Source organism: Anser anser (genome assembly GCF_964211835.1).
Source record: "Anser anser genome assembly, chromosome: 6".
Taxonomy (NCBI): Eukaryota; Metazoa; Chordata; class Aves; order Anseriformes; family Anatidae; genus Anser; species Anser anser.
Window position 1 is genome coordinate 19485789 of NC_139726.1, and position 21537 is coordinate 19507325.

Consider the following 21537-nt stretch of genomic DNA (forward strand, 5'->3'; position numbering starts at 1 on the left):
ACTTTGGAGGTCAAGATATTTTTATGACAGAAGAACAGAAGAAATACTACAATGCAATGAAAAAGTTGGGTTCAAAGAAACCACAAAAGCCTATACCACGACCGGCAGTAAGAATAAAAATCTTGTCCTTTTACATCTCTTTAAAAAATATTTCAGTTATGCCTTAGGCTGAATTAAGTTGTAAGCTAAAAATACAAGGGATATAAGAAAAGGCTTATTCATCTGAAATACAAATTATTTGTCTTTTGCATTCTAAACATGAAGGATTCTCTCTTCTCTTTCCTTTTTCCCCCCTCATTTTCTCTCTGCTGGTAGCAATGACATTTTATGTGGCATTTTTTCAAAACACTGATTTGACTAAAACAATCAACCGTGACAGTGTATTTGTCAAGCTACGTGCCTTAGGGCACAGACTTTTTCAGTCATCAAGTAAGACTCTGAAACTGGGGGCAAGTTACCATATCATTGCCTGAAAAAAAAAGTCCTTTTGCCTCTCACATTCCTGTTGCACAATCCATACAATGGTTTGTCCTCCTGCTCTCCCCTGGTGCTACAGAGCAGGGTTTGGCTGGGGCAGTGATGCCAGCTCCGCAGTTCCACTTTGGATTGTGGAACCTGCTGAGTGGCCCACTCAGCTATCAGTAAGTTCTCCATAGCTGAAAAATGCAAGACATTGTTTTAAAGGTTATTTTGGTGGCATGAAGAGCACTGAACTCTGTGCTTGAAAACTTTGTAAGTTTCCCAAAGTTTTCTGACAATTGAAGCACTATTAACTCTCAGCCTCTTTACCATACCACCTTCCCTTTGTTTTTTCAAATTTTGTCAAGTTAAGCATTCAATCAGTAGTCTGCGTGACCGAAGCTTACAGTGAGCTGGTTTGAGGTGGCAAAGTCACCTTTGCAATTTTAAAAAATGCACCATGCATATTTTGAAATCTTCCCTTTAATGCTTATAAACATAGTAATTGCATTTCTATTTGATTTGTGTTTACATGTACAAACTGGAAAATTCATACAAGTTGAAGACTTCATAGAAGACAAAAAATCCCCTTCATACTAGATTTAGTTAATCTGTAGCAATTGAAAAAAGAAATTTTACCCAATGCTTGTCATAATGAATCTTATTTTTTTTTCCTCCAGAACAAATTCCAAGGCATGGTCTTTGATTTTGTAACAAAACAAGCATTTGATATCAGTATCATGATACTTATCTGCCTTAACATGGTCACAATGATGGTAGAAACAGATGATCAGAGTGAAGACATGGAAAACATTTTATATTGGATTAACCTGGTGTTTATCGTACTTTTCACTGGAGAATGTGTCCTGAAATTGATTTCACTTCGCCATTACTACTTTACTATAGGCTGGAATATTTTTGATTTCGTGGTTGTCATTCTCTCCATAGTAGGTAAGAACAATTAATTTTCATGAAATGGCTAATTCTGGGGAAACTGAAAATTAATTTTGGAATGTAAAGTCTGTTTGCATTTGGGTTCGTCATTGTGATTAGGAACTCTGACTCCTGTTTTTCTGTCTTCTGATATCTTACTACCCAAAAAATAACTGAACATTAAAATAAGAAATTTTTATCCGTGTGTTTCATACACTCTTACTTTTACATTGGTTGAAATTAGACCCTTATGCTGAATTCAGTAGAAATTCCTCAGCATGGAAAGAAATCAATAAATGAAAGACAATTCTGATACAAAATAACAGTGGCAGTTGCAGGAGAAAACAGATTCCTTCAATCCAAAAGTGAAATCTATGTGGGACTCTGGGTAGGCTAGCATGCAAGCAACTCAGACAGCAATGTAAAATATTGAGCTTCCTGCAGAGTTTCATTTGATCCTGAGAGGTTTTACACCAGCGCTAATGTGAGCAAATGAAGAAGCAGAACTGAAGCAGACATTGTAATAAATATATGGTTCTACTAACCTTTTCTTTATCTAGAGCAGAAAGCCTAAAAGAACTGCATCAAAAGTTGTTCCATTTTAATTGTCAGAACTTTAATTTGTCATTTTGTCATTTTGTATGGAAATAGGATATATTTATTATTTTCCTGCTTCACTGAGGCCCATGTTATAATGCTCTTCAATGGGTTCTAGGAAGCCCTTATATTATCAGCTTATTTATGTTTGGAATTGCTGTGTCATTATTACTAGTGATCACATTATTTCAAATGTGACTAAGTTATAGTTCTCTTTGAACTTACTTTATTTGAATACCATAACTTGATTACATCATTTGAATACTGCTATAAGTATGATCTTTCATATTAACTGGAATTATTTTTGTTAAACAGAAAGCTATTCTGATCTCACCATTTGCAACTCTACATACAACAGTTACGAGTTTGTCCTAAAAAAGTTTGCCATTTTGTGTCTGTTTGCGTATGCATTTATACAGTTAATGCTTAGAAATGTCATTGACACAGTTCTTCCTTATCCTGGAAATTACTTCAGACTTTCTGTTGGGATTTACGGATTTCACTAGCATAATGGATGCTAAAGGTTTTGCAAAAACAACTGATTGGCCAGAAGCTGAATTTCTGAAGACTCTGCAATTTTCCTATTCTTCTTAACATTCTACAATGTTTGTAGGATAAACCTTTAGCAGCAGCTTTTAAATGTAATAATATTATTTACTAATTTAACTTGTTTTTCAACAGGTATGTTCTTAGCTGAGATGATTGAGAAATATTTTGTGTCCCCCACTTTGTTCCGAGTCATCCGACTTGCCAGAATAGGTCGAATCCTGCGTCTCATTAAAGGCGCTAAGGGAATCCGCACTCTGCTCTTTGCTTTGATGATGTCTCTTCCTGCTTTGTTCAACATTGGTCTGCTGCTGTTCCTGGTCATGTTTATCTATGCGATATTTGGCATGTCCAACTTTGCCTACGTTAAGAGGGAAGTTGGGATTGATGACATGTTCAACTTTGAAACATTTGGCAACAGCATGATCTGCCTATTTCAAATCACCACATCTGCTGGCTGGGATGGTTTGTTAGCCCCAATTCTGAACAGTGGGGAGCCGGACTGTGACCCTCACAAAGATCATCCGGGGAGCTCTGTTAAAGGCGACTGCGGCAACCCTTCCGTTGGGATTTTCTTCTTTGTCAGCTACATCATCATATCCTTTCTGGTAGTGGTGAACATGTACATTGCTGTGATTCTGGAGAACTTCAGTGTTGCTACTGAGGAAAGTGCTGAGCCCCTGAGCGAGGATGACTTTGAGATGTTCTATGAAGTCTGGGAGAAGTTTGATCCAGATGCAACACAATTCATAGAGTTCAGTAAACTATCAGATTTTGCAGCTTCGTTAGATCCTCCTCTTCTCATAGCAAAACCAAACAAAGTCCAGCTTATTGCAATGGATCTGCCCATGGTAAGCGGTGACAGAATTCACTGCCTTGACATCTTGTTTGCTTTCACAAAGCGTGTCCTGGGGGAAAGTGGGGAGATGGATGCCCTCAGAATCCAGATGGAAGATCGTTTTATGGCAGCCAATCCTTCTAAAGTCTCCTATGAACCAATCACAACCACATTAAAACGGAAACAGGAGGAGGTATCTGCTGTCGTTATTCAACGTGCTTTCAGGCGTCACCTTTTAAGGCAAAAAGTCAAAAAAGTTTCATGTATATTTAATCAGGATAAAGGTAAAGATGAAGATGATCTGCCCACAAAAGAAGATATGATTATGGATAAACTAAATGAGAACTCCACTCCAGAGAAAACAGATATGACCCCGTCCACAACCTCCCCACCATCCTATGACAGTGTAACAAAGCCAGACAAGGATAAATATGAAAAAGACAAATCAGAAAAAGAAGATAAAGGTAAAGACAGCAGGGAAAGTAAAAAGTAACACAGAATTCTGTGATAAACTGTTTACAGCCTGAGAAAGTATGTATTTGTGTCAACAGGACTCCTGTAGGAGGTACATGCCAAACTGACAGTTTTTACATATATAAATATATATATAATTATATATATATATATAAAAGGTCAGTGCCTATAACAAGACAGTGACCCCTCGTCATCAAACTGCAACTCTGTAAAACAGGGTAACATCTTGACAGGAGGTTGTTGTTTTTATTACCAGCTGACACTGCTGAAGAGAAGATAAAATGGCCAATCAGACTGTAGGGATCGGTTAAAAAAAAAAAGGTGCGAACCTATGAATCTCTGTGTTTAACATGAAACACTCAGTATAAAAATTGTATCCACTGTTTGCATTTCAACAGCCACATTTGCCATATTTTTACAAAAATCAGTGTTGGTGAACTTATCATTTTTTAATTCACAGGTTGTTTACTATTATATGTGACTATTTTTGTAAATGGGTTTTATGTTGGGGAAGGGGTTATGAGAACCAGGTGTTCTACTCTCGGATTCTCTATAATGTACAGACAGAAGTGATTTGCATGAAGGCATGCTGCACTTGTAGTTCATGCATGGAAAAACATGACGTCGCACAAAGCAGCAGAGTCTGACTACTTCCATGTTTCAGGGTGGCTCTATATTTTGAGGTGCTTAATAACAGTATCCATCTAGTATCTCATCCAGACAAATTTTAATGTGCCTGTAAAGTCCCATAGAGTCTACAATAATAGAACAGATGTTTTATTTTTTCATAAGTCATTTAACTGTAGTTGAATGAACTCTACATAAAAAAATTGAGAGAGGGACATGAAGTCCATTTTTAAGTATTCTGTGGAAAACAGCTTACCTGAACTTGGGAAATTTAATTTACCAAAAACAAACAAACAAACAAACAACAACAACAAAAAACAACACAAAACTTAAGGATTATGAAGTTGTTCTGCTTCACCCTGCAGTATTGTTTAGCCATCTTCTGCTCTCAGCAAGGTTGACATCGTATGTGTTGATTAAAAAAGTACCGTCTATGTAAATAGTTATTTTATCCTGTGGTGCATGTTTGAGCAAACAAATAATGACCTGTGCACAATATTTATTGCATCAAATATGTACCACAATAAGTGTAGTTTGCAAGCTTTTAACAGCTAATATAAAGTATTCTGTACCATTATAGATAGTTTGGAAGCTATCACTGATGCATGTTTATCTTGCCTTTGCTGCTGTAATTTTACTCCTTCCACTGTTAAAAGTCTAATATGGGAAGCCATATCTCAGTGGTTAAGTGAAACAAATTGTTCAATCAGTCATCATTCTTTCATGACATCAAGCAATAGTTTGCAGCTATTGAAGAGCTTCTTGCTTTGCATTCTAAAATTTTAAGTGAATACTGTACGGTGTATAGTCAGACTGTACAGGATTTGTTGCAAACTGCTCAATCTGTTGAAAATACATGGATAGAATTTTCTAAGAGAATATAAATATTGTAAAAATATCATTTTATTTTATTTTTCAGCGTTTTGTACATAAAATAAGAAATGAGAATTATCTTCAGGTTGATGTCACTGTCACTTTTATTACTTTCTATCCATAGCACTTTTTAATTCAAGAACTTCACAAAATAAGAAACAAAGGAGAGAATGGGGTAGCTTTAGGTTTCTGCTTTTTTATTAGTACTGTATTTTTGCACACATTTTAATGTGAAATACGTTTCAAACTGAGTCCAAAATGCACTTGCTTCCAAATAGATATAACTTGTAATTGAAATGTGGTGGGGAAGATTTGTTTAAAATTCTAGCACTGCCTGCATCAGAAGTTTCAAGGTAGTCTTTTTATTCATGAGATCTTTACCAGTGTTTGTTTACATAGACTATTCTTATTCTTGTTGATTCATGCTGCACTAGAACTGTTCTAAATATAATATGGGATCCACAATGTTTTTTTTTTCTTTTTTTCCCACAGGGATTAAATAGCAAACTTGTAAAATTGATCACATCAGGACATTTTATGTTTCTTACACAAGCAAAAATTTGATGTTGACTCCTCCTTTTACAAAAATATTGACTTGTGTGTCGGTGAACTGCATGCAGGAAAATGCTATTACCATAAAGACCAGTAAACCACATTACAGTTGAGCCAAAAGAATAAAGACTTCATTTTTTATTGTATTCAATTGTTCTGTCTTTGTTTTCATCACTAAAAATTATTGGCTCTCAAGAGGTGCTATGACAATAAAATGTGAATATATAAAATATTAGAAGTAGGGAATAGTGACTAAAACTCAATAATAGAATTGTAAAAGGTCAAATGTTGAAGCTGTATGCTTTAAGGAAGATCTTTATTACGATTTGCATTTACTCTCATCAGGTTATTAATCCTACTACAAACCATTCTAGAGTAGGATAACAGTTATGTACACGATACCTAAACCCCTTTTTCATGTCAGGTATTCTAAGGCAACTAGAAAATCAGATGTTAAAGAAACTGGCTACCAAGGCTACAGAACAGTATGTATAATTTCAATGATATTTTACTTTAGAAATCAAACTTTGTGTATGTGTGTGTGTTGTAAGGAAAATTTTGTTTTCTACATAATTTGTAAAATATTTATAATTTATTATTTTACTTTAAGGCATGAGGGTGTGGAAGCCAGCAGAAACTTTGCTGGAACTTCTATTAAAGCATCAAATTCATAACTTAAAAAAAAAAAAAATCTTAGGGTGCCAAATGCAATTATAATTTCAAAACACAATAATACTAATTTTCTATGGTGAATTTATACACAGTGCTTTTCACTGCCAAGGAGCTGGCATATGCACTAAGTGTTGTGCACGTACCTGTGGAAGTGCTGGTATAAGAATGCAGAAGACAGGTGTAGAACAGGCATTGCAAGTGTGGTGGCAGTGGAACTGAGAAAAAATTTGCATTTTGGGGGAAAGAATACAAGTATTTCTTGTGTCAGTCTTGTCATGCAGATTTCCTAATTGAATCTCAACTTTATTGAATCCCTTATGAGATGTCTGGATGTATGTTGGGAAAATGCCTTGTATCAAAGTATTTATTCTCTCCTAGGAAAGCTTCCTGTGCTTCCTATACAGAAACAAAGCAGTTTTCTGTAAAATGGAGGGACAAGAAATTGTCATTATATATATATATTTATTTAATTACAAGGTATGACTATCCTCTCAATGTATTAAAATGAGCAAGAGTTCATTTACACACTTGCAGTTGTCTGTGATCCTGTAAGACATGGACTTAAAAAAATAGTATGTGCAACACTGAAAGTAGGGGAGCCAAATTTTTAGGTTGCAGTCACATTTGAGTGCTATTTTTAAAAAGAAATTTTCTCTGTTGTAAATTTCAAGTACCATCTTGAACAAATTAAAAGCTAGGCAAAATCTCAACCTTGTTGCTCCTCCGGGCACAAAGAAAGAGCCTTTATGTCTTGTGATCCCAGCCTGAACTCGTGTACATCTCTGTGGCACATCAGGAAAACCGAACACACCTGATCACATACGTAATGTGTCTTACCCCCGAGCGTGGACCCGAGATCAGGGCAAACGTCTGAATGGACTTTGCCCCGAATGGAGTAGGAGGACGGCTTCCTTCATCTCTTCTCTTACAGTTTTCAATCACTAATGGTTTGTTGAGATTTTTACTTCCACACATCAGTGTTACAGCGCTACTGTAGCGAGCTGTTAGGCCGCAGCGTTGCAATTCGATTTTCCCCTCTGCCTGGAAAACATCAGTGCTCAGGGTAGTGTCTAAGAAAGGAAGAGATGAGAGAAAGTCTGAAATCCCATCACCGAATTAGCAAAGCTACGACCGGTTCGTTGGTTTTGTGGCAAGAGAGCTGTGAAAAATAAGCAGATACACGCGTTTGTACAGAGGATACCATTCAAGAACCAATCCATGCTTCCTGCAGCGATTTGTACGCACCGGCAGCCTAGCGCCAACACTACCAGCGCGCTCGGAGCAGACAGGCGTGCTTTTGCTCGAGCTCCCCCTTATCCAGAGGCTGGTCCCTCTGCCCTGCCGCTGCTCCTCAGCCCTCCCGGTTCGGGCACGGCGCTGAGGCGGGCGGGCGGCGGGGCCTCGGCATCCGCTTGCGGCCGCCCGGGGCAGGTGAGGAGGCGCAGGGGAGGCGGGCGGGGCCAGGCTGAGGGGAGGTGCGCGCGGCACGTCCGGGGGCGGCCCTGGCAGCGGCGGCTCGAGCCCAACGGCCCCGCCAGGGCGGCGCGTGGAGGAGGCGCGAAGCGGCGCGAGCCCAACGGCTGGAGCCCGACGGCCGGCGGCGGCGGCACCGGCGTGAGGTGAGGTGAGGCGAGGCGAGGCGCGGCGGGGCGAGGCGAGGGCAGGTGGCGGGGGGAGCGGGCTGGAGGAGCCGAGGCGAGCCGGGTCGTGCTGTGCCGTGCCCGGCGGCTCTGGCAGCGCTCCGTGCCGCTGTGCGCCGAGCGCCGCCCCGAACGGCTGCGAAGTCCGAGTTGGCCGCCTTTGTCTCGTCAGTGCGGCGGGAGGCGTGACGGTGTGAGGAGCCGGAGCGTTTTCGCGTTGTTACTCTGGCAGGCGTTGGGGCGAATAAAGAAAGGTACGTGAGCTCCGGTGCTGAGGCGGCGCTGTGGTGGCTCCCGGACTGCCTCTGTGCTGCTCTTGTCAGAGGACAGCAAGCTCCAAGAGCTGTGGGCTCTGAAACCCTGCTCTAAAGCCTGGCTGCAAGGAGGGGGCTGCCCGTCCTGTACGCCTGCTCCTGGCTGCTGATTTGTTTCGGTATTTTACCTTTGTGGTGTTTATCCTGTGAAGCGTGGTTCAGGCTAGCCCGGCAGCGTACCTCACTAGTTGAAGACAAGTCAGTAAAAATTGCAGCTATCATGTGCTTAAGATAGAAAATGGATTAAAAAACAGAGACCTTCAGAGATGGTTTCTGTTTATCTTTATGACTAAATATCCTTTACTTCACAATGATCACAGGGATCCTAAGCATAGCTCTTCGGATCCATTTACTTTATCTACCCTGAAAGAAACACAGCTTTCACCTGTGTGTGGTGTGATGTTGGTTGATATTAGGGAAATCTGTCCACAATTTGAGTGAAGTGGGCCCAGTCTCAGGCACTTTCAGACACATCAAGCAGTTGGATACTGGCTGTCATCTTCACGCTACAGGAGCCCTTATTTACGTGATTCAGCGAGGAGTGTTTGCAGTTTGCAGTTTTATATTATTGTGAATTTATTGCTGACTTATGCCTTACTGTTTAGATTTCAGATTCTGACAGGTCCTTCTAAAGACAATATTAAATAATTTACTGCCTTTGTGATTGCATAGCAATAGCTGGGGGAAATAAGTAATAACAACTGCAGGATATTGTAATTGTGTTGTGATTACACATGTCCACTATTGTAAATTGGTGTAATTTAAAAACAAAAAGCCTTGTAAAGAGGATACCGATGATCTGAACACAGCCTGGTTTTGTGCTTGTGACGCTGGCAGTCCAGTAGCAGGAGTAGCAGCGCCCAGCCACAGGCAGATGTTACCCTGTAACCACCACGCTGATGTAATGCATCAATGTGTTTGTGCAAGATGGAGAGGGGAGTGAGTGGGACTGAACCGTGCCGTGGCTTCTTTTTATTTATTTATTTATTTAATAGTGAAATGTAAATAGGGGCATATTTGCAGGTGGTTGGTAGTGACTAATTTAGTGGAACAATGAACTGACGAAAAGGGGGGGGCTTGATGACCCTGGCAGCGAAGATGTCTGCCTAATGTCTGTATGAATCTGACAAATGCCGAGCATCCTTATTACTGAAATAATGACTCATCAAATAGATGCAGCTTTAAGTGAAGAGTTGATATACACAGATAAGATCTAGAAGATTAAATATTTTCCTGTTTTATTTTCCTTTTAAAAAATTGTTTACTGTTACTGTAGTATACTTTGTGGTGTTGTATCAGTTCATTAGTTACATTAGTTGGTTTGTTAGTCCACGGTTGTTCTTCCTCACCAGTTTATCAAATGAATAATGCCATGCTATTGTGAATATAAATTTTCTCTATTGTATTGTACATGGTATTATATATATTGTATATGGCATTATAAATATTGCAATACCAAGTATTGAACACTGAACTCTTTCGTTTTGTTGTTGTAAATGACTTGACTTCTTAAGCTCGGTTTAAATATATTTGCAAATTTTCCAGCTCTAGTAAAGATGCAGGTATTACTCCGTCCTTCAACTATCCTGTTTATTGTATGGCTTTGTCATGAAAAAAAACCTGTTGCCTTTCCTGGATGAGTTCAGTCTCCATTGGAGATGACTCCTACTGCTCTGATCGCCCTCAGCAGTTTGATGGCTTGTCCGAGGACTTCATGAGACCTGCACGGTTCTGTGCCAGGCTAGGCAGACCAAGACAAGAAGGAGAGGGGGCATGACTATGTTTCCAGATAGCTACCCAAATCTGCACTCCATGAGGCATGAAATGAAGAGTTAATCAAACTAATTGGTTTTGGTAGTCCTATATTCTGTATAATGTGCAGCCTGATAAGCAAGTGTGGTTTGAGCAGTTAACAAAGAATTTATTTCCTAGATAACAGATCTTCAGAACTATCCAAAACTGTGAGCCAGTCTGCAGATTACACTTGCACTTAGATTCCAAGATTTCTTTTAGAAGTATTTTGCTATAATCTGATGTTTAAGTAATTGCTGTGTTAAAACAAAGATGTATTTAATATACGTATATAATTAGAGAGAGACTACTTCTACATACAAAAGCAATTTCTGCAGATACTGTTCTGCAAAACTGTTTTCTCCAGGGTTCTTCCCCACTTCATTGTGCTACAGACCAGCACAGAGGTCAATTAATTTTAACAGTATTTATATGTAATATGTTTTGTGTGGTGTTCTCGAGACACTTTACATCATTACACATGCTTGACAGAAAAATAAGTCTAGCATTTCTGTAAGATTATAATGGGGTGCTGTAAAGGGTATGTTTGATTGCATTGTGAATTCCATGTTATTACATGGATACTTTGATCAGCATTTTTGTTGTTGTTGTTGTTTTATTCACGCTTCTGGGAGCTGTTTGTGTTCAAGTGGGAATTGCATGACTCTGATTTTTCACTTTGCTTTGAAGTGACAACAGCATTCTCAAAAGGGATGGTTTTCTATTCTAGCAATCAAACGTTAATTTTTGTTACCTGGTGAGAACACAGGTACAAAAGCAAACTGTATGTATAAGTAACCTTGAAATACTGCTTTAAACAATTGCTTTGTAAATATTGCTTTATGTAATCTGTTCTATGCAATATTCTTTTTCTTGTGTGTGCTTCTTACCAAGTGCTTTAGTCTTTTTTTTTTTTTTGAAAAAAGATCTGTTTATTTTCCTGTGCACAGATAGACTGAGCAATGTAAATCAGGAGTGCACGTTTTGTACCAAGTGTATCTGGGAAAGAAATGTGCAAGCTGGTATTCTTATGTTGTACATAGTACATCTTTTTGAACCGTTCTTTGCTTACCTTATTCTGTATAAATTGATATGATATCATTTTTAGTGGAAATTTGCTAGATACTTGTAGGGGAGAGTATGGAAGTAAGATCTGAGGAAGCATTTTGTTTTCAGGTTGAAAATAACACGAGCATTTTTGATAAGAAAACCAGGACTAGTGGTAATTTCCCAGCAGACATGTTTCTGTTACAGCCTTGCTATGTCATGACTGACTTTTTTGCAGTTCCCATGGCAACAAGGATTTTTGATCTGCAAAACAGAACACTGTGTATGGTTTGAGGGGGTATACATTTTCTTTATTACAGAAGCAATTTTGATCCATGAAAGGAGCTGATCAGGCTCCCTGGTGTCCTGCTCCCATCCCCCCTTTAATAATCTATGTTTTGTTTGTATGATTACATGTAAATGTGAATTCCTTTTTGACAGGAACATGGTTACCAATTTTCATTTTTGTCATAGTATAGGAGATGGTAGAAAATTTGTAATGGCTTATTGTAATTATAGCCTGGAAAACATCTTCCAAGTGGGGTCCTGACAAACAAGAAGCCACATTTGTAAACATCATATATGCATATAAAATACTGAGAGTTAAAGCTGCCCAGGATTTGCATTGGCTTTCACTAGTATCTACTTTGGCTTGATGGACACTGTTTCCAAGATGAATTGATAAAACAGGTACTTTTAAAATGGACTTAGATGCTTTAATACAAGAATCCTAAAATAATATACATAATTCACATACTAAAATTTGTGAATAGTGGTGGTAATCTTGTATGTGTTTTCATGTGTATACCTACCCCTCACCTTTTCAGGTGAATATACTGATGGCTTTGCTCAAAATAGTTTAGGAAGACTGAGGGCAAAGCTCAGGGTCATGATTAGAGCTTTGACGCTTCCCGAATGCTGGTCCTGAGGTCTGAAGATTCCCCGTTGGCAGCAGTGTGTGGGTGATGGAGGTGGCGGGGCACCACTGCTTCCTCCAGTGTTCCTTTTCTTGGGGTAGCTCAGAGACACCCCTTTGCGAAAGACCTTTCACTAGTGCTGTCGCCTGCGTGTGTCTGAGCTTGCATCAAAGTAAGCGGCATACGTGTGAGAGAGAAACCAGGGTTCGCACCCAGACCCATGCATGACTACTGTGAGGCAGCATCAGGTTTCTCAAATGAAGCCTAAACTGCCCTAAAATTTCTGAAATGATTGTTTTTTTTTTTTCTCTTTCCTTTATTGGCCCCCTAGTAAATAGATTAAACAAGGTAGGTGTGTGTAGTTTGGACTTCTGCGTCACCCTTCTCTTGAACAATTCTTGAATCAGTTCAACACTAAGGTTGAATGGTAGCTTACAGCCTGCAGCAGTGTCATTCAGAACATTTTACATGACTTTTGGGCATCCTTACATTTGGGAATTCAAGAAAATCAGGATATGAATATTCAAAATTTGAACATGGGTATGCAAAGCTTTATGGTGACTGACAGCATCTGGTAGTGTATCAGGTACCACCTCTGGAAACAAACAAACTCATTTTTGTTAGCTTGACGGTTTATTTTGATATTTGCCTTTCCGATGTTGCTTGTAATACTAGGCAGCAGAGTTTTTCACTGAACCATTTGTCCAGTGCTCCCTGAAAATTCAAGAGAAGGTAGTTGCTGGCTCAGGTGTTATGCTTGAGAAATGTGTAAAGTTTGGGAGAAAGAATCCCTGACATGCAACTAAAGAATAGAAAGAGTTCTGAGTTGCAATCTCAGATCTCTTCCGCTGTATGTGGAGAGGCTGCGGGGCTGGTGGTTGTGTGGAAAGCAGGATGAGTGGGTCAGGTGGCTGGCATCTGCCTCGCTGTTGAGCTGCAGCAGAGGAGACAACAATGCAACGATGCGGTCACTGACCCTGGGTTGTTCTGGGCTATAAATCCTGCGGTTGCAGCCTCTGTTGTTCCTCAGCATGTGCTGTTCACGTTTAAGGGCTTTTCAGCTCATCTCTATCACCATCTGCTCCGTAATGGAAACAGAGTAGTTTCGCTGTATGGGAGCCCTCGGCCTCCCTGTGTAGAGGAGGAGGTGTGCAGAGCCCTGGTCCAGCCCTGGGAACTTCGTTGTCTGCATGGCTTCGTTGGGGTGCTGGGCACTACTCACCAGTCTGTCGTTGTGGGTGGAAAACAAAGGTAGTCGTTCATGTATGGGGACATACATGTTTTTTATACTACATGTGCTTTCATGCTTGTGTATGAAATACTACACACCCTAATGTGTCTCTAATTAGAAAAAGGAAACTAAAGTCCATCTGTGGAACGCCTTGTCGGCAGGAATGTATTGGTACCATTTGTCCTGCATGGGCAATTAGAAAAGCAGCAGCAGCATTTCTTAACTGCAAGTATGCACTAGGTGTCAGTGCATGATCACACCGAACTGGTGTTTGCATGGTGAGGTTCTCTGGTAATTATGGTACCTCCCTTATGGATAGCGATTTTAAAGAAAATTCCTACTTTGTCTTCAGAATGTAGTGTGGCTTAGACTTAAGCCACGCTACACATCAAAAGGAATTAATTCAATTCCTTTTTTTTTAGGAGTGGTCTGATAAAAATGTTAATTAAAAGAAAACCATACTTAGTGCTAAATAAAGGTAATTTAAAGACTTTCAGTAGTGCATGTGTTGATCATCGTCTAGATTTCTTGCCAGTATCCGGTATATTATTGATGAAATACGCTACATGAGTCTGTTTCTGATCTTGCGTATGACTAAATTTCCTAATAAGATGAGAGAAAATCAGTTTTTATAATTATGCATTATCTGTAGAACAAACACAGTCAATTATTTTCAAAACTACTGTTTTTCTTAAGGTTTGTATAAGATTAAGTCTGTAAATATCAGCCGAAGTGGAAGAAACGCCATGAATGTAGCTAAAATTGCTTGGTTTTATGGAAGAAAATGTTTTGTTCTCTTGTTGTATCCAGTCACTAGAGTGAAAAATCACGTTCATTAGGATATATTTTAATGCCTATATTACTTGCATCTCAGTATTAGATTATTTGACTTTTAAACAGATTTAAATTCAGAATATTTAGCCTTTTTTTAGCCTAATTCTAGTGATAGATGACTAGAGAATGTATATTTCATATATATTCAATCAGCATTCATTTAGAACTTCAACTTGTTGCAAAACGTTTTATTTCTGTCTTGTGTGCTGAAGTACTCAGTGAGAACAGTGCATTAGTAGGCTGAAGTATCATAAATAGTCGCTTGTTTGATAAATATTTGAAATGGCTCTCCTGTATCTTCCATTTTGTACTCAAATTCTATTAAATTTTAATCCATAACAGTGAATGGTAAAAAAAAAAAAAAAAAAAAAAACATATTACTATCTCATATGTAATGTATGGAAAGGCTGCCTTTAGCACAGCTCTGTGGTACCATAAGGAAGTTGTTAATGCCCGTGCTAGTAGCTCACAGAAGTTGATTTGTTTACAAACACACGTTTTTCACTCGCACTTAACATTATGTTGCTCTGTGTTCTGTGTGGAACACAAATATTGATGTGACTGATGGCTGACCTTCAGTATTTCCCCTATTGTTGCAGCTGTAAAAGAGAACTGTTGTTGGTGTCATGTTTGTTTATTCAGTGACAGGACGACACTTAACTGTCAGATAGTTTCTATCCATCCATTCATCAGACATAAAGACGTTATTTTTTTTCCACCCCAGTTGCCCTCTGGTTACGTTGTATAATGAGTTTTAAGCACTACATCTTTCATCAGGGGATGCAGCTACCTGCATAGCCAGATTTTAAGACAAATGGCTGATCTGGCTTGCATAAGAAGGTCCATAAAAAGTACACTAGTAAGTTAGTAGAGATTAAAATAGAGCTTTGCCTAATATATACTCCCTTACACAGCCATACTGAATATAAATGCATATAACAAGTTCTAAATATAGGAGAGTTTGAGTGACTTGTCACTGCATGTGATTCTTTGACTTTGTGTCTCTGAACACTGAACAAAAGCCCATTCTCCAGCTTCAATTGCTCATTAACTTCACCAGAATTATTATAAATTCACAATGATGCAGAATAGAGCAGATTCTGTCACTGTTTTAAAAATTGCCCTTAACTAAGGCTTAAGAATTAATGCATAAGAAAGGCTGATTTTTGTTTGTTTGTTTCTAATGTCAACTTCGGGATTTTTATAGGACCTCTCTTGAGAAGTTCATCTGTCTGAAAAGAGATCTGTGTGCTCAGTGACAAAATTTTATTTTCCCTTATTTGACATGGCTTGAGCAATTTGGTTAAAATTATTCCCAGTGCTTTCTTTCCGCTGTGCTGCTTCTCATTGCCAAACATGATGTTTTCTTGGCATGTTGCCGGTGAAGTTTGTGATTTAGAGAAGCATTTTTGTCCAGTGCTGCCCTGGAGGTGATTAAAAAGGCATCTGCAACTCAGGAAATCAGTTTGGCAGTTCTCTACTGCTTTAACCTTTAATGTAATGCTTTATTTCCTATGCTAAAAAACACAGTAAAGCTCAGTCATCCTGCATTTCACTGGAATTTCTAGATGGCTAAAGTGAACATATTAGCAAAGTAGTATGTCTGAATTTCTGATCTCTAGAGTATAGGCAGCTGTGTACACTGAGAATCCCCAGCACTGATCCCTCTTCTGTGGGTGGACTCTTGATGTAATAGGATCGTCTCTGTTACAAAAGATAGGCATGCACTTGTTTGTTGTAGTTGAGAGCACTTCCTAAGAAAGTGAGAGACTTGGTTACTGTTCTTCCCTCAGCCTGAAAGTGTTCCAGCCCACACCTGCATCTTTCAGAAGTGTGTCATAAATGACAAGCTGTAACATAATTTGGAGCAGATAATGCTGAGGAGTGTGTCTTCTGGGTGAAAAGAGACAAAAAGGGGTGTAATGCTCAAGCCTCATTACCGGGTCACTCAGCTGAGCAAAGGGACATCTGGGCTTGCTTTCATGTTCACACAATTGTTTCTGTACTGTACGCAATGCTTTGGAAATAGGGACCAGACTCCAATTTCCTCCTGAGTGTCCTCTTCAGAACTCTTCTGCAAATCTGTATGTGGAGGTGCAGGTGGATTTTTTGCTGAACAAACTTTGGTGTGGCTGAAACGTCACCTGGAGACCAAGTACGTTTTAGTTTATCAGCAAAGCTTTGTGCAGACATTCTGAACTCCACCTTAGCTATGACACAATAAAAAGGTAAATAATGAACTTTTCTACTTGCAAGGATCGTGACAAATCAGGCACCTATTGAATTTCAGAAAGGGCAACTGATCTATCAAGCTATTTGTGTACAGTGTTTTTTAACAACTTTGCTATTTATGCATATAGTGTACTTGAAAATCACCATTTGGTCACTTCTCTTTGATAACTGGTTGGTGTGTTGATGGCCAGAAGATCTGAAATCTGTTAGAGAAGATTGGCCTTAAGATATTGGTGTAGACTTAGGAGCTCTCTAGAAATGTACATAGAGTGATTTATGGCCAGTCCCCCAGCATTAACTGCATCTGAGTGTAAAGCTGCTTTTAAGGGCACGTGTTCAATCTGTGAGGCTGAGCACAGGGTAGCTGTGGAGTCATGCATTAAGCTGCACTGGGTGGAGAGAGCCAAAAGTTGTAGGGGAAAAAGATGAAATAGAAGGGCTGGGAGACTGCATATGGCTGAAATTAGAATGGTGGCACACGAGGCAGAATTATCAAACATAAATTAAGTTGATTTTTAACTTAATTCTTTGAAAAATGACAGGTGCCCACAATGCTAACTTGGGGTCAGTGTCAAATGTTTGGAAAAAATGTATTTTGGGATTACCCTGTTCTTGGTGTTTTTCCACCTTTCCTGTCTGAATTAGAACTTTGTAACTGATATCAGTAGAACAATTTAAGGTCAGAATATTCAGCTTCACCGATTTATGTTTTGGGGTGTTTCATTATGTTACATTACTCTCTGCAGTGAAGGCTTCTTAAAGAACTACTGAAGACTGTCAAAAAAGGAACAGTATTAGTGCTGTTTGTCATTTAACAAACTTAGAGTAACACTTGAATACACGCGCACATATCTCTGCATTCAGTAATGCAGGTTTATTAGCATCTGTGGGAATTGATTACCGTGAGCATCCCATATAAAACATTCCTAATTTGAATAGGAACTTTGATTTTATGACAGAAATACAGGGATTAGATTGATGTTGTAGTTCCTTCTCCATAAAATACCTCACCCATGGCCCTAAAAGAGAAGGGGTGGAAGGGGAATCTTATACTTGCCAAGTACAAATGGTCTTTGATATTTATTAAAGTGATTAATAAAATAATGAAAGTCTTCAGGCAGCCTGGGACGTGCATTTTTTTTGGGGGGGGGGGGGGTTGAATCTATATGCCTAATTGTTAGCAAGGTCAGAACTGGCTCGATTCAAAATCAGCTTGAAGGTTTCATCAAGTCAGAGCATTAGTAGAGAAAGATGGAATATAAATAAAAGAAGAAACTTGTATGACCTGCAAAATAAGCAGAAAGAAAAAGAACACTTCTTAATCTTTCAGATACTCAGTGGTGGTGACTAAGTATGGTCTCATAATGAACTTGTCACGGGGGGGAAGGTTCTATCCCTCCCTGAACTAGCTATCAGTTGCCTTTTTGCTGCCAGTCTGTCTGTGCTCCTTCCAAAAGGGGCAGTACCCCATCTCTTTTCTTACCTTGCCATTCCAGCATTACACTCCTTACGAAGCTGATATGGCTAAAAACCTCTTTTGGAAAAAAAAAAATAATTGTCAGTTTTTGTTTTGTTCTGTTAAGTTTGCTTAATTTTGTCTTTCAGTCATGACATCTAGATTATGGTTTATAAGAGTCTTGTTTTTAAAATCTGATGTTTCAGGCTGTTACTATAAAACGTGTTGGTATGTAAATAATTGGAACTGGAAATAATTTCCATGCTGGAAAGCTGCTTTGTAAGATAGTCACAGATGAATTAATGTGAAATCATATATACTCTTGTGCAGAATTTCTTTGCTTACCTTTTCTCTCCCATGTTTCATTTATTATTCCACTTTTGATTTCACTGAAGGCAGGTGACTGTACTGTTAAACTGATTGAAGGAATACAGATGGATGTTGGTAAGTGGGTGGGAGTCTGAGGAGTTGAAATTTATGCAACTTGCACTTGAAGAGGTGAAAATTAGTCTGCCTTGAATATGTTTCTCAATTTTGCCTTGAAATTTGTTCCCACCTGGAAGTGTTTTCAAGGAGGTTTCTGGTGTTTTTTATATGAACTGTATTTTCTTTTTTAAGAGGAAAGGAGAATTTGTTTTGGTTTTGTTTATCAGGGGCTAAAGAAAAACTTGCTTATTATAACAGAGGTCTGCAGTACCGTTTCCCTTAAAACTGAGAAAGGAACTTATAGCTCTTTACAGCTGCACAGAAAGCAGTGTATTCCTTTTTTCTTTTTTCTTTCCATCTTAGAATAGTGTTTACAGCTCCTTGAAAAATTCCACCTCACATAACGTTGTCATGTCCACTGACCAGTATTGCCACTTTTTAGCATCCTCATATGCTATATCAAAAAGGCTTGTTTTTTTTACTGTTGTAAACTGAAACAAATACTGTTAGGCACAGCTGCTTCAGAAATGGCACAGTCCTCTATGTGCTGTTAAAAAGTAAAAATATCTGAATGTTACGATGAAGTAATCATGTTCTTTCTTGAAAGAGTTTAGATTCTCGAACTATAGGGTGACATGTTTTCACTCTACATCGCCTGCAGTTATCCAGCTGCTGCTGAGCAGTCATCCCTTCAGGCTTCAGTAAACGCAGTCAGTAGGGCATTCCAGCCAATATAACTTGTATGCCTGCTGCATTTTCGTATGGTGCTGCTTCTGATTTCAGAGTTCTGGTTTGGTCAGAGACTCACACAGGTTCTGTGCGGAGCCTCTCACCATTTAAATCTTGGATTGTTGGAATCCGACATGCCTTGAAAGATTTCTGAGGCTTGTAGATGACAGCATTTGCTCACCATTTGTGGGGAAAAAAACCTCAATTCTCCTTTTTTTTTAATTTTTTTTTTCCGACTCCATCTTTGAGAGTCTTTTTGAGAGGTTGGGCCTTTTCCTCTCATGAACTGTGTTGGCCATTGGCTTAACTCTTGGCTCCTAGCCATGGGAGGTGTTCTTATTTTAGGCAGGTTGGTCGTTTCTGGTCATATTCTTGGTCATTTTGGATTTCAGTGCCACAGCTGATCTTCCAGCCAGGCGCTAAGAGTGATCGTCGTTCCTAGGCCACATTGTCTCTGACACCTAAGTAGTGCTCTGTGCCAGGCTTTCGTAGCTTTCTCTAGAGGTGCTGCCCTTTGTTATTTGCTGACAGATCTTTCAGCAAGCCGCTCGCTGTTGTTCAAATTATATGACCGCACCTTCCAGCGTGGCAAGACGCAGTGTTTTCAGGAGCCTTTCTCCTAACCCTGCTACTTGCAGTTTATCAGTTCATAGCAACAGATATGTTTTTGCTGGAGCGGGGTGGGATTTTTTTTTTTTTGAATGGTGTGACTGCAAAAAAACAAGTGCCTCAGGAAGAATAGAGCCAGCACAGGAGTGCCAGATATTCATGGGTTCCAAGGCATGTTTGCAGAGCTCTTGGCCTGTATTTCATGTCTTGAGAGGCACATAGAATGTAGGACACTGAGAAAGAAGGGGTTACAAAGTCTCTCTATTTTCAGGAGGTCCGATAGATGTAAGGTAGGGAACATGACATATGTGCCTGGAATCTTGATAGCAGAATGGTGAATAAGATTCTTATTTCTAGACCACGTGTATGGAATGTAATCAGATGTCGTAGTGACAATCTTTCAGGACAGTTTTATCCTGTTGAAAACTTGACTGCTTCCCGTGTTTATATCTGAGGTGGTAACTTCTGCTCCTGAGCCAGGTAGTAGCCACTATGTTTCTTAGGCAAGTTGCTGATCCTGTGGTCAGTAGCCTGATGAACAAATGGGTAAGTCTCAAACGTCTGCCTGTAGATTTCTCCAAATACCAACCTCCATCTGTGTCTTCATTAAGCAGTATGCCTGAGCTGATCTCACGCTTTAGAATCTAATTACTGTAGTTCCGTAACGAAGGACGATGTGATGACCTATCAAAAAGTTACATAACCTGAGGGGAGCTGCTGGGAGTCACCCACAATATAAGTGCCTGTGTGGATTATCAAGTGAAGATAAAAAGAGACATTACTTACTCGTATTCAGAGTTCTTTGACACATGTAAATCTACGTTTTTCCCCCGGCCATCTCTTCCCTTCCTTTCTGTCCCACTTGCAAATATTTGCATTTCAGAAGAAACCAAAATGATGCAGAATGTGCTACCCAGAATCTTAAATGTGAGAGCAGATGGGACACAGCGCATCCTATCCCAGGTTGCAGAAAGAAAAAGTGGTCTAGTCTTGGTGTGAAGGTACATGTGAACCGTAAGGAACTACAGTTACTGGTGAGCTGTTACCTCCATCTCACTAACTATTGTGTGTTTCTTCAAAATACGAAGTAAAGGCCACTAGCAGTAAACTGAATGCAGAACTATTGATTTAGCTTTAAAGAATTTTAACTACTCTATCTTTAGATAAGTAAATCCATCATGATTCCAGGAAGCAAATTGGTATGGGTACTGAAGCAGGTATGGATCAGATATGGGATAAAGTAAAGGAGAGAGAGGGAAAAAAAAATCTGTATTATTAGATAAAATAGAACAGCTGACTTTTTTTAATTTTATTTTTTATTTTTTTATAAAGAGGTATAAGGTCTGAAGGGAAAGAAAATGGGATTACTGTTAGAGACTGCTGAGGGAGGGGAGTGGAACAATTAGCTCTGCTAGGGAAAGAGGCTGAAGAAAGATATTCTGGGAAGGATCGTGTTCAGTTTTAGCAGTGGATGTTATGAAATACAAGAGATTTGTTTGAGGTTCTAATTACTCACTAAGCTGTGTCAGCTCACCTTTACAATCAGGGCTGTCTAAAGCATTAAGATGAACATGGGTTTTATTTTATTATTATTATCGTATTTTTTTTTACCAGCAACTCTTTTAATTTGCTTAGTACCATTATATGGTAAAGCAGAGGGGATTACTGAGATGTAATTTATATACACTTTTTCCTTTTTTTCTCTGAAGTTTCTTTTTTTTTGTCCTATATGAAGGAGGT

General features: G+C 39.1%; 2 protein-coding genes and 1 long non-coding RNA gene across 16 annotated transcripts in view; 2 read left to right on the plus strand and 1 right to left on the minus strand.

The window, feature by feature from the left end:
- The window catches only part of LOC310901350 (sodium channel protein type 2 subunit alpha), a 79246-nt gene extending 73201 nt beyond the window's left edge, over positions 1 to 6045 (plus strand). For 6 of the 7 annotated variants that reach the window (XM_083840702.1, XM_083840701.1, XM_083840703.1 and 3 more), the window contains 3 exons: positions 3 to 107; positions 1140 to 1410; positions 2671 to 6045. In XM_083840702.1, the coding sequence (XP_083696828.1) occupies positions 3 to 107; positions 1140 to 1410; positions 2671 to 3866 (1572 nt within the window). In that variant the 3' untranslated portion in view covers positions 3867 to 6045. The remainder of the gene's footprint in view (positions 1 to 2; positions 108 to 1139; positions 1411 to 2670) is intronic. The other variant, XM_083840704.1, reaches the window with a different exon arrangement.
- LOC310901389 lies at positions 3484 to 7896 on the minus strand. The gene is made up of 3 exons (XR_014585751.1): positions 7756 to 7896; positions 6715 to 7641; positions 3484 to 3605 (listed from the first exon to the last, which is right to left on the minus strand). It is a non-coding gene; the product is annotated as an uncharacterized lncRNA (long non-coding RNA).
- CSRNP3 (cysteine and serine rich nuclear protein 3) overlaps positions 7888 to 21537 on the plus strand; it is a 101400-nt gene continuing 87750 nt past the window's right edge. For 3 of the 8 annotated variants that reach the window (XR_014585737.1, XM_083840843.1, XM_083840839.1), the window contains exon 1: positions 8050 to 8190. The gene's annotated coding sequence lies outside the window, so the exon portion shown is untranslated. Of the gene's footprint in view, positions 8003 to 8038; positions 8196 to 8230; positions 8466 to 21537 lie in introns of those variants that run through there. The other 5 variants (XM_083840842.1, XM_083840844.1, XM_083840841.1 and 2 more) reach the window with 5 other exon arrangements.